Source organism: Gopherus evgoodei, chromosome 1, assembly GCF_007399415.2.
Source record: "Gopherus evgoodei ecotype Sinaloan lineage chromosome 1, rGopEvg1_v1.p, whole genome shotgun sequence".
Classification (NCBI taxonomy): Eukaryota; Metazoa; Chordata; order Testudines; family Testudinidae; genus Gopherus; species Gopherus evgoodei.
The window spans coordinates 76,058,955-76,070,810 of record NC_044322.1 but is presented as its reverse complement, the minus strand read 5'-3'; the positions used below and the strand labels follow the sequence as shown (position 1 = coordinate 76,070,810).

The window sequence follows — 11,856 nt, the reverse complement described above, 5'->3', positions numbered from 1 at the left end:
ATTTGTGGTGGTATTAAAAGTTAATCTGCTACCTACTAATCACACAAGTCTATGATATATGGGCCACTCCCCTCATCCTCAGTTCAGTGTTGCAGCACAGCTGGTGCTACCCACTGTCTTCTCCAGCTTAGTGCTCAAACTGCTGCCACAGTAGCAAGTAGTAGTGATGGAGTTGCTTTATTCCCAACTATTTCCTGTAGCAGCTTTACCTTTAATTTTGTTTTTCATAATGCAGCAAGCAACTTATAGGCTTTCTTCCTCTCCCTCCTCCCCTAGGTAAGTGGAAATGTGGTTATCTTAGCCATCCAGCTACACACTTGCAGTACTTCACCCTCTAGGACACTCATGCTCTCGCTTACATAACATCAGAGCGCTTTCACAAACAGGCTACTTCAAAGCAGTAGTCTGTATATAAGGCAACAGTTAGTCTTCAGAGGGTAAAATTATGCTCAACCTGTGCACAGGCAACCACTGTGCTAACCCATGGGTTTGAATGTCAGAGGAGCATCTTAGGACAACTCTTGCACCAAGAAGCTGCAACTCCTATGTAGAAAAGCCCAATCGGGAACATCGGAGCAGTTCAGGGAGCATCTAAGGATAAGAGCCATCCAGCTAGCTCAGTGGTAAATCCCAAAAAAGACCCATGGTAGAAGGAAAAACTCATTAAGGTACCCACAGTACGTCTCAGCTACTAAAGTGAGCCCTCAACGCCTTGAGGGAAAGAAGCGGGATTTGTACAGTCCCCTTTCTTCCCACAACCAGAAGAACCCAGAGAGGGACAAAACTCGAAGGTGCAAGGTTCAACAAAAAGGGCCAAGAAACCACATCTGCATAAGGACTTCTGCAAAACCAGCAAAAAGCCAACTGATTCAGGCTCGGAGCAGGCAAGGTGGAAAACCAAACACACTTCCTCCCCCAGCACACTTGATACTAGGTGCCCCAAAATAGCATTTATCTTACAAATTCCCCCAGAGGATTAGATAAGAAGCCTAAGGACAAATCCTTACATGAGACAGCAATTCTACTGCACTCCTCCAGTGATGATGCAATCAGGAAGGAATATCCTGACAAGGGAAAGCATAGAAGCAGGACAGTATTTCTCAAACTGGGGTCTGTGGGCCACATTGATCAACCCCTTCTGTCCCAGTGCCTTCTGCATGCTAAACCGGGAGATTTTAGGCACTAAAGGTCCGGCAGTGCAGTAGGACTAAGACAGGCTTCTATTTGCCCTGGCTCCACACCGCTCCCAGAAGTGATCAGCACATCCCTGAGGACCCTGGCAGGGAGGGCAGAGGGTCTCTGAATGCTGCCCCCACCCCAAGCACTAACTCCATAGCTCCCATTGGGCCCCCCATCTAGGAGCTGCTGCCAGAGGCATGTGTCTGTCACTCTCGGGAGCCACCCAAGGTAAGCGCCACCTGGCTGGAGCCTGCACCCTTACCCTCCCTCACTCCATCCCAAACTCCAACCCCCTGCCCAGTCCAGAGCCCGCACCCAAACTCCCTCCTGGAGCCCACATCCTGCTCCTGCACCCCAACCCTCTGCCCCAGCCTGTGAGAGTGAGGATGGGGGAGCGTGAGCGATGGAGGGGGGATGGAGTGAGCAGGGGCTGGGCCTGAGAGAAGGGGTGGGATGGTCATGGCCTCGGGGAAGGGGCAGGGTAAGGGCTGAACAGGTCTTGGGGGGTCAAAATGTGGGTCCTTGGGTTGCTGAAGTTTGAGAACCACTGTTCTGGGGTGCAAGAGCCCAAAAATGCCATCACAGAAATACAAAAAGTTTGATGCTATGGTAGTATCATTAGTAAAAGGATACAATAGTCCCATTGGAAAGGGTATTTTTGTGAAGGAAAATCCAACTGCCAGAAAAGCAGAGCAGCCCTGGGCACTAGCTAATTTGCAAGAGGTACAACTGTGATGGCTGGACCATCTAAAGGCCCTGGATGACAAAAGTCAGTCTGAGTGCAAGTCTACCTTTAAGAAATAACACTAGCAACGCCTTTCATCACATATGCTTCAAAGGATGCAAAGAAATTCTCAGCCAGGGCATTGAGTGCAGTAGCCAGGTACCACACCTAGTTACACACCTGTACTGGGAATGCCCACGCCAAAACAAATCCTGGATGATTCCCAGTCTCCTGTTTGGAGAACAACTGGATGAGATAGGGGCAGACAGCATATCCAAACTGAGGCAATCCCACCCATCTCTACACAGTGCCCAGGGAAAGGACTACAAGCCCAACAAGAGGTTGTCTATTGTCATCACAGAAGTACTTAAGGAAAGACAGCATGTATATCAGAGGATAAAGATATTGCTGCCAAATCAGTTTAAGAGCTCACTCTGACAATAAAAGACTGCCCAATTTTAATCTAGGAGGCACAATTTTCAATTTCTCAGAAGAATGGGATCTCTTGAGCATGTACAAGTGGGTAAAAATAGGAAGCAGTTTTGTTTACTCCCTTAAACTAAGGGCCTGACCCCGTCCCTGCTTCATCCAATCATTGATATCAAGAACCCTATCAAACGCTAGCCCCTGCTGAATGAGATCTACTTTCCAGACATAGGACTAATAAAATCAGTACCCTCAAAAGAACGGTTCTTAGGACTATAATGTCCTTCATATCCAGAAGCACATTGTGGCGGAGGACCTCATATTGATGAACAAATGGATGAAAAAGATGAGATGCCCTATGGAGACCCTAGTCTTGACAGTAGTATCCCAGTACCAAGAGGATTTCCTCACCTCAGCAGACCTTTAGCAGATGCTTATCTACATATCCCCATATGTCCATTCACAGTCATTTGAGTTGTGTATGGCACAGCTCACCATAGGTACAAAACACTGCCATTTGGCCTTTCGTCAGCCTCCAGTGTTTACTAAGATGCTCTTTCAGTGCCACAGCTCTTACAGTGAGGTTGCTTCAAGCAGATGAGTTTGTGATAAACAGCAGGGAAAGCTCACTGATCCCTTCCACAAAGATAGCTCTCCTGATAGTGGATATAGACGCATCTGCGGCCAAAATCTATCCCTCGCTGAACAGATTTAAAAAAATCCGGAACCAGATCTCCATGCTCGAGGAACCAAAGACAATCTATAGCCCAGCATCTGCAGCTAAGACTTCAGGTTTCATGCTTAGGAATTAAACCATGGGCAAGATTCCACATTAGGTGTTTCCAGAAGTTTCTGTTGAAGGTATGGAACCACTCATCAGAATTCATGCAACACTGGGCACTGGTTCCAAACCAGGGACCAAATCCCTCAACTGATGGATAGTCCCAGTGAACATCCGCAGGCATCTTCCTGGTCCAAGGACCTTTAGGTACTTGCAACAGATGCCCACCAAATGTTCTATTCTAAATAAGCTTATAATACCACATTCACTGTAGTATGAGTGCCTTCCAGAAGTGCATTAATCAGCCTAATACCTGTCATGTGTTTGTTCTCTCATCATCTTCTCTAGGGAGAAGTGTATGCAGTGGAATGTCTTCTGACCTGTTTTACAGGCACGAACACACCACTATATGTTTGTTAGAGAAAGCAGGGTCAAAGAAGTGAATCTTACGCTGCAGCAGAAGGTGGTGAGGTTTGTGACTGTCCTTACTTCCTGGAGGAGTTCATTCCAATCTTGTTCTGGGCCCCATGAAAACTCCATCTCCTGAACAAACGAGCTTTACCCTTATTGTAGAGTACCATTTTGCCAGAGGAGGAACGTTGATGATCCTGGGGTTCACTGCAGATCTTTAGGCAATCTGGACCATAGGCCCAGATCACTGAGCTCACTGAAGATAAGGACCAAGATATTAAACAAGGGGGAGGGGGAGACCCTGACATCAGCACCCCTCTCCGCTCTGCTCTGAGTAGCAAGCAGGAGGCTCCCAGGAGCAGCTCCAAGGTAAAGGGGAGGAGCAGCACATGGCAGTGGGGGGAGGGACACTTGAACTGTGCGGCACTTGGTAGCCTGCTGGGCAGCTGCCCAGCTTACAGGGAACTTAGCCAGAGGGTGAACTGATCCTTGTGGTATGGGGGAGTATATCTGGAATACCGAACAGCATAGGAAATGTATTGCTTTGTAGACAGAAATGAAACCATCAGTCTCTTGGCGCTCAGAGCAACAAACTTATCCCTCACAGGTTCCAGAGCCACCTCAAAGGCAACCACATCCTACTCAAATTGGACACCATCACAAGAGTGGTGTATTTCAAAACCAAGAAGGAACTTGAAACTAGACTCTACACTGGGAAGCAATAGCAATAACGAAATGGGTGGAGAAGAATCCAGTTTCTGTAAGAGCAATAAGCAAAGGGAGAACCACATCAGAAGGCAGATTAGCTTGGCAGACATGCAGCTGAAAAATTCAGAATGGTGTCTGAATCAGGTAGTCCTCAACATGATCTCTCAGAAATTTGGTATTTCAGCTGTCAGTCTGCATCACAAAGACAGAATGGTGCCAAAATACTTCATCAGGAAGCAGATCCAAGGTCAGTAGATATGGATGCTCTTGTATATAGGTGAAGAAGGGGCTGCTTTTCCACGACTTCCACTTCTAAGGAGATAAGGCAAGAAGAAGCAAAGGTAATAGGTCTAGTTCTATACTGGCCAAGGAGACCCTGGTTTTTAGATCCAGAACACTTATTTCAGATTGGCTAGAGCTGCAGTCACCAATCTTTCCTACTGCTGGTCCTAATGGCCCAACCAACCAACCCTTTCAACAGCTGTCATGCCATTCTATCAAAACCTGCTTCTTTCTCACTAACATGTCTGCTCGATGAGTAAATTTGCAGCAATATCCAGCAGGAACCATACTGTGTATTCCACAATACCATGGTTCTAAAGAGTCCAGACTCTTCTACCATCAGTTTAATCCTCTTTCTGTGCTTTGCAGAAAGTGATCTTCTCAACATTCTGTCCAGCATCCTACTGAAAAACTGTAGCATAATCTGGATTTGTGTAGAGCAATAAAGATCTGCCTCGAGTAAAGATCTGCCTCAACAAGATCAGGTTCCTCCGTGTTTGTGTCCTTTCACCCAAAGTGTCACAGTCTTTGGACATCCAAACTAACAGCGGCCAGATAGATAAAGTTATGCATTGTAGAGGTGCATACAATGTAGGCCTGAGATTTAACTCACCCCATACTACACCAGCCTTGAGTGAAACTAAGGCATTTCACCACTAACATTAAGGAGAAAAATGCTCCATTGTGGCTAAAGTGCCCCCAGCTCAGGAATGCCCCTAACAAGAGTTATAACACCACGGGTTGAAAAGTAGACACACCCAAGCACTGGGAAGATTAGGGAGAAAACAGGAAGATGCCAAGAACTGGTAAAATAAATAAACTCTGACCAGTGAATATATGCTGACCATCTGCACAAACAAAGAAGGTCATAAATAAGTTACAATTTGGTTATGAGAGAGAAAATGTTGAAAGAGTTGAGGAGGAGAAAACGTAGGTGGCAGTACGTGATTGGTTAAATTTTGTTACCTAGGGGTACTGAATAATGTGATAGGTTTAGTGAAGTTAAAGGAGGTAGCTAGTTTTACCTATATAATGTAACAAAAAAGCCAATGCTCTTTGGGAAGAATCTCTAGACTGGAATTTAGCATGAAACTGCTGGAATTCTGACCCCTCTCCACGACCGTGACGTGCAGAGGCATTGCTGGAAACCCCCAGATGAGAGAATCCTGACTGGCCATCAGGTGAATTTTGTCTGTATATTGGGAGTGGTGAGCATAAGAGAAGTTAAAGGAGGTAGCTAGTTTTACCTATATAATGTAACAAAAAAGCCAATGCTCTTTGGGAAGAATCTCTAGACTGGAATTTAGCATGAAACTGCTGGAATTCTGACCCCTCTCCACGACCGTGACGTGCAGAGGCATTGCTGGAAACCCCCAGAAGAGAGAATCCTGACTGGCCATCGGGTGAATTTTGTCTGTATATTGGGAGTGGTGAGCATAAGAGATTTGCCTGGTATATGTATTCTGTGTGTGTTGCTAATAAGTATATGTTTAGAGCACAGCTGTGTAAGGCTCTCGCACTGGGAAAAGGTTCTGCAGACCTGTAGAGCCCTGAGGGAAAGGGCAGGTACCTATATTGACCAAGTCACACCCTGAGCCCTTGGTAGAATATAGGTGGGGTGCCCTAGATTGTTTTTGCGGGTAGCAACAAGGTAGCAGGTGAACCAATTTTGGAACTCTCCAAGATCTCTAGTGACATCATAGGCAATAAGAGCTTTGCTTCAACTGAAATCAGTAGGGCAATATGGTCTTCTAACACCTTTCTTACACAGTGTTAGGTGGATTTTCTGTCCTCTGCAGAGGCCTCTTTCAGAAGGAACGTGCTGCTTGCAATGATCCAAAAATACTTTCTATTTGGGCACTTATTTTCAAGGAAAGATTTATCAGTTTCAGTCTATTTATCCTTCCCTGCTTAATGTTTACTGCTCACTACTTCCCAGAGAACACAAAAGGCTGCAAAAGGCATATAGGGCACATGTGAACCTCAAGTGGAGCAGCCACAGGGATATTACTCATTGAATGAGAAATTTCTTATCCAGTAGCTTCATTTCTGCTAGCATCTCCCACAATACTACCCTCCTTTGTATGACATTTGTCTACAATTTGTGGGCTAGTTAGACTACTGAACATAGTTCACTGGTTGGCATTAAGGTTATCACTAATCATATTTAAATGTCTACACAGCTTTGGAATGAGTCTTCGGGCAGCAAGCCAAAGATGTGAGCATGGCCAGCAGAAGTCTATGGTATAACAGTGAACCACCTCCAGAACTTCAGAAAGGAGGGGAATATCTTATACAATCACAGAATTGTGGGAGATGCTGGTAGCAGAAAGGAAGTTATCCAGGTAAGAAATTTGCATTCCATACCTATTGAAGACAGGAACAAGTAAAGGCAGTTGAATACCTAGTAGTTTCCAAGAGTTTCATGAAGGATAATGCTGCATATTTGCACACATTCTTGGAGATCGAAGGAAAAGAATTTGGAGGGGTGATAGCAAGTGGCATACACTTCTACAGTAGGGAAGCAAACTTGTGAACACAAGTGCTAACAAAAAGGGATAAGCAACAGGCAAGGAAGAGATGAAACGAGTCAGTGTCACCAGAAAGTGAGACCAGGTAGTTCGCATGATACTTTTGTATCTGGCATGTAAACACTTTGCAATGCCAGATATGCTACACATTCATCTGTCCCTTCATGTTTCAGCCACTGCTATAGAGGACATGCTTCCATGCTGGTGACACTCATTTAAAAAAAAATAAAATGTATTAATTAAATTTGTGACTGAACTCCTTGGAGGAGAATTGTATGTCTCCTCCTCTGTTTTACCCCCATTCTGCCATATATTTCATGTAAGCGCAGTCTCAGATGAGGACCGAGCACATGTTGTTCATTTTAAGAACATTTTTACTGCAGATTTGACAAAACGCAAAGAAGGTACCAATGTGAGATTTCGAAAGATAGCTACAGCACTTGACCCAAAGATTTAAGAATCTAAAGTGCCTTCCAAAATCTGAGAGCAACAAAGCGTGGAGCATGCTTTCAGAAGTCTTAAAAGAGCAACACTCTGATGCAGAAACTACAGAACCCAAACCACCAAACAAAAAAATCAACCTCCTGCTGGTGGCATCTGACTCAGATGATGAAAATGAACATGCGTTGGGCCGCACGGCTCTGGATCGTTATCGAGCAGAACCCGTCATCAATATGGAGGCATGGCCTCTGGAACGGTGGTTGAAGCATGAAGGGACATATGAATCTTTAGTGCATCTGGAATGTAACTATCTTCCACCACTGGCTACAACAGTGCAATGCGAATGGCTGTTCTGACTTTTAGGTGACATTGTAAACAAGCGGGCAGCATTATCTCCTGCAAATATAAACAAACTTGTTTGTCTGAGCAATTGGATGAACAAGAAGTAGGACTGAGTGGACTTGAAGGCTCTAAAGTTTTATATTGTTTCATTTTCGAATACAGGTTTTTTTTGGTACATAACTCTACAGTTGTAAGTTCATCTTTCATGACAGAGAGATTGCACTACAGTACTTGTATGAGGTAAATTGAAAAAGACTTTTTTACTGTGTAAATATTTGTAATAAAAATAAATATAAAGTTAGCACTGAACATTTTGTATTCTCTGTTGTGACTGAAATCAATATATTTGAAAATGTAGAAAACATCCACAAATATTTAAATAAATGGTATTCTATTGTTTAATCATGCAATTAATCTTTTTAATTGCACAATTAATCATGATTTTTTTTAATCGCTTCTCAGCCCTAATCAAAATCAAAAGCGGTACGTTCAACATCAGACTTACATCACAATAAAATCAGCTTTAGTCCAACTGGTTCCCTGCCCCACTTGAAAGAAATATCTTAATGTCCTTAGTCTGGCATGATACTAAAAACAAAACTATCAAAAACAATCTAGGGTGTGAGGGAGAAACAATCAGTCTTTATTACATTAAATCACTTAAAAATATACAATAATTTTCAATATAAAAAACCCTTGTTAAAACAATGTAAATTGTTTTCTTTAATGTAAACAGTGACCATTTTGTGCAATATGTGCCAACTGATGAATTAAGTAAAACTAGAGAAATGTGATGGTCAAAAGGGCACTGTAGTTCATTAGTACAGTAGGTTTTCTAAACATAATTAAAAATATTTGTTTTTCTTAAGTCAAAATAAATAGTTGGTTGCTTCTTGGCACAGTCTGTTTGAAGAAAGAAAAGAGGATAGACAAAACATACAAAAACTTTTATACAATTCACTATTTTCACATTCATCCAGTTGTGCTATTCATTTTTTGCCTTACCTATGAAAAAGCTTATTTTACACAGGGGAGCAATTAAACAATTTTCGTAATTACTTTATTATTTGTGACTAATTTGAAAACTCTGATCATTGAACATGCAGCTCTGAAAAATCCAACTAAATTTAATTTTAAAATGATAAACCACATTTAATTTCACATTTCAACCAGAAGAGTCCAGAACTTCCACTGATACTGCAGGGATCATTTTCATTACTGGTACAGGGCAAATGCTTTGAAAAAATATATTGTCTCAGAAATACTTGTATTGGTCTACCAATGTGCTTCTAGCTTAATCAGGTCACAAGATCCAACCTTACATTCACATAAAATTCTGATTACCATATTGCTTTCCCTCTTCTTTCCCCCACCTTATATTAGCATAATATTAGCATCCATTATATGCTGGTAATCATAAAAAAATAAAACCCTACACATTCCTTATACCCTCTGGAAGTCTGAAATCCTTGCTTTCAAATGGCATAAAGTATGTGTTTTATGAGATAGTGGCTACTAAAATCATGCCAATACAAGCAGGAAGCAGAAGAGGGGAAGCAGGATGACAAAATGTTTTTTTTCCCATTTCTGATCTCATGACATTCCAGAGAACAGAATTAGAAAGCAGCATGTTCAGTTTCTAATGGTATAAAGTTATCTTTATAGCCCTGATGGTTTGTGAAATCAGGCCTAAGTATACAGTTCAGGACATACATGCACTGTAAATTTTTAATCCCTGGATTATTCAAGTGGACATAAAACACATAACACAGAAACACTGTGCCAACCCTAGTTGCAGTTGATAGTTATCTCTCTTATTTCAAGGGTTTATCATCACAATTAAATAGTGAAGCGTGACTTCTCCTCCTTGGCATAGAGACTATGGAAGGGACCAACCTTTATTTATGCCAAGAACCACAAACTGACAAGTTAAAAAAAGGACAAAGTTTAAAAAATGTAAAAAAAAAAAAAAAAAAAAAAAAGCGCACCTCAGAAAAGTATGTTAATTAGTTGATTACACAATTTAAACGAATCACAAACTTCGATTATTTTTGCAATACTTAAAAGTTTGAAGAAACAGAAAATTAATAATTTTATTAGTGATATAGAAATCTTCCTGTCAGTTTCAATGTACATTTTTTCCAGAGTGGTCATTGCTGAGGTAAGGATAACAAACATACAGAGGTTTGTGATTTGACAAAATTTCACAAGCTATTTTCTGTTTCAAGTAACAATTCAGATGACTTGTTTTTTAAGTGCCATACAAATCCTTCTCACATTTTATCTTCAAAAGTGTTCAAAATGTAGTTCAAAATGTAATTGAGACAGTTCCCTCCAAACTATAACACAACTGATTCCATTTGCAAAAGTCATATGTGCCAAAGGCTACTTGTCAGCCTTGGTCTAATCACTTTGATAGAGGCATTTCTGCAGGTTATTGCACAGAATGACAGGCAGACTCTCCATCCAAGATCCTGGGACTGTTTGTCCTTACTATAAAAGAAAAAGAAAGAAAAAAAACTTAACTGGAAGAATTTGATCCTGGGACAAACAAACATTCATTACACAGCTTCTAAGATTAGGTTATCCACAAAGGTAGAGTGCGAAGTTCCAATATCTTTGTCTCCAGCTGCCAGGCTGGTGAGTAATTCAGTGTATTGTTTTTTCAGGTTTTTAAGTCCTGTAGTTTCTGTAAACTTGGCGAGTCAAATCTGACATGTTATCTTTGCCAGTTTTGCTCCCACTAATTTAAACAAATCCAACAATAGCAAAATTAAGGATATATATTTAGTGCTTTTCTGTTGAATATCTATTTCCAGTGTTGAAAAATCATTCCAGCTTTGCTAGAAAAAATATATTTTGAGAAATATTCTCTCATCGAGTCCCTCCACATTTTCTCATTTAGGGTTTGACCTATACAGTGATGGCCATTGTTTATTTTCCTGAATCATCAGACTTTCCTTAGTCAGTCTTGATTTTTTCCCCCTGACACAGTATGACTATAGCAACTTTTTGTGTAGCATCTTTCATGCAAACTGTATCCCCAACTGTTTTTCAGAGTTAAATTAAAAGCACAAGTAGAGGCAAAAGAGAAGAGAATTGAGGCAGATATGGGAAGACCGTTCCAAATATCAGAAACTGTAAAGTAGAGACCAGCAATGTAGATATTAGAGGGAGGGCCACAGGTCAGTGGTTGTAAGCAGATGGTGTAAGAAAATATCTGAGTGGTTAGGCCAAGTCCATGGGAAGTTTTTAAAAACAAACTTCTCTTTGTATTGAAATTGATGAGGAGCTAGTTGAGTTGATTGAGATGGAGAAGATTTATTTCTTAGAACTGACAGGAAGTTATTCTGCAAATGTGATAGTCCACAGAGGTGGGATGTGGGAATTACCACTAAAAAGGAAGCTGAAAAAGTGAATTCCTAGCTAAGAATGTCAGTGTATATGAAAGTGAGAATATGAGCAATGTTGCAAAGGGGCTGACAAGCCAATCTATGAACCTAAGAAAATGCAAGAAGAGGAGCAAGAAAATTAAGATCATAAATTATATTCTGAGGACAGTGAAGGAAAATGGAATAGATGAAGAAGTTGGTAAAAAGAATGAATATGGGAAAAGATCCTTGTGGAACTCCATAAAGGGAAGGCCTTTGTGGTACAGGAAGTATCAACAGGGACAGAAAACTATCAGATACAAGCAAGAATGCAACTAGACATCTGCACAGCTATTGAAGTTGGGCAGGAGAATGGAGTAGTTCAGTTTCAAATACTCCGCAGATTTCAAGGAGAAGGAAGGAAGGAGCGAGTACCAGCAGCAACAGAAAAGACATAGTTAACCAGGAAGAAAAGAGTGGCTTCTGTAGAGTGGCCAAAAGTAAAACTAATATTTTCATACTGAAACTCCAACATACCATTCTACTGAAGTGTTTAAGCAATGAGGTTAGAAACTGAAGATAAAATTGGTCACTGTGTACTCTCAAGAACTGGTAAAAGTAAAAGGACTGGTTGACAATTGTCCACTAGAATGGGCAGAT

General features: G+C 41.5%; 1 protein-coding gene and 1 long non-coding RNA gene across 2 annotated transcripts in view; one reads left to right on the top strand and one right to left on the bottom strand.

Moving 5' to 3' along the window:
* The first annotated feature begins 3,154 nt into the window (after nt 1–3,154).
* On the top strand, nt 3,155–4,450 carry LOC115646027. Its single transcript, XR_003998908.1, has 3 exons — nt 3,155–3,317; nt 3,459–3,581; nt 4,129–4,450. It is a non-coding gene; the product is annotated as an uncharacterized LOC115646027 (long non-coding RNA).
* Nucleotides 4,451–8,252: 3,802 nt separating this feature from the next.
* BORA (BORA aurora kinase A activator) overlaps nt 8,253–11,856 on the bottom strand; it is a 54,189-nt gene continuing 50,585 nt past the window's right edge. Inside the window, 1 exon segment of the mRNA XM_030566421.1 lies at nt 8,253–10,318. Coding sequence (XP_030422281.1) covers nt 10,233–10,318 — 86 coding nt within the window. The 3' untranslated portion in view covers nt 8,253–10,232.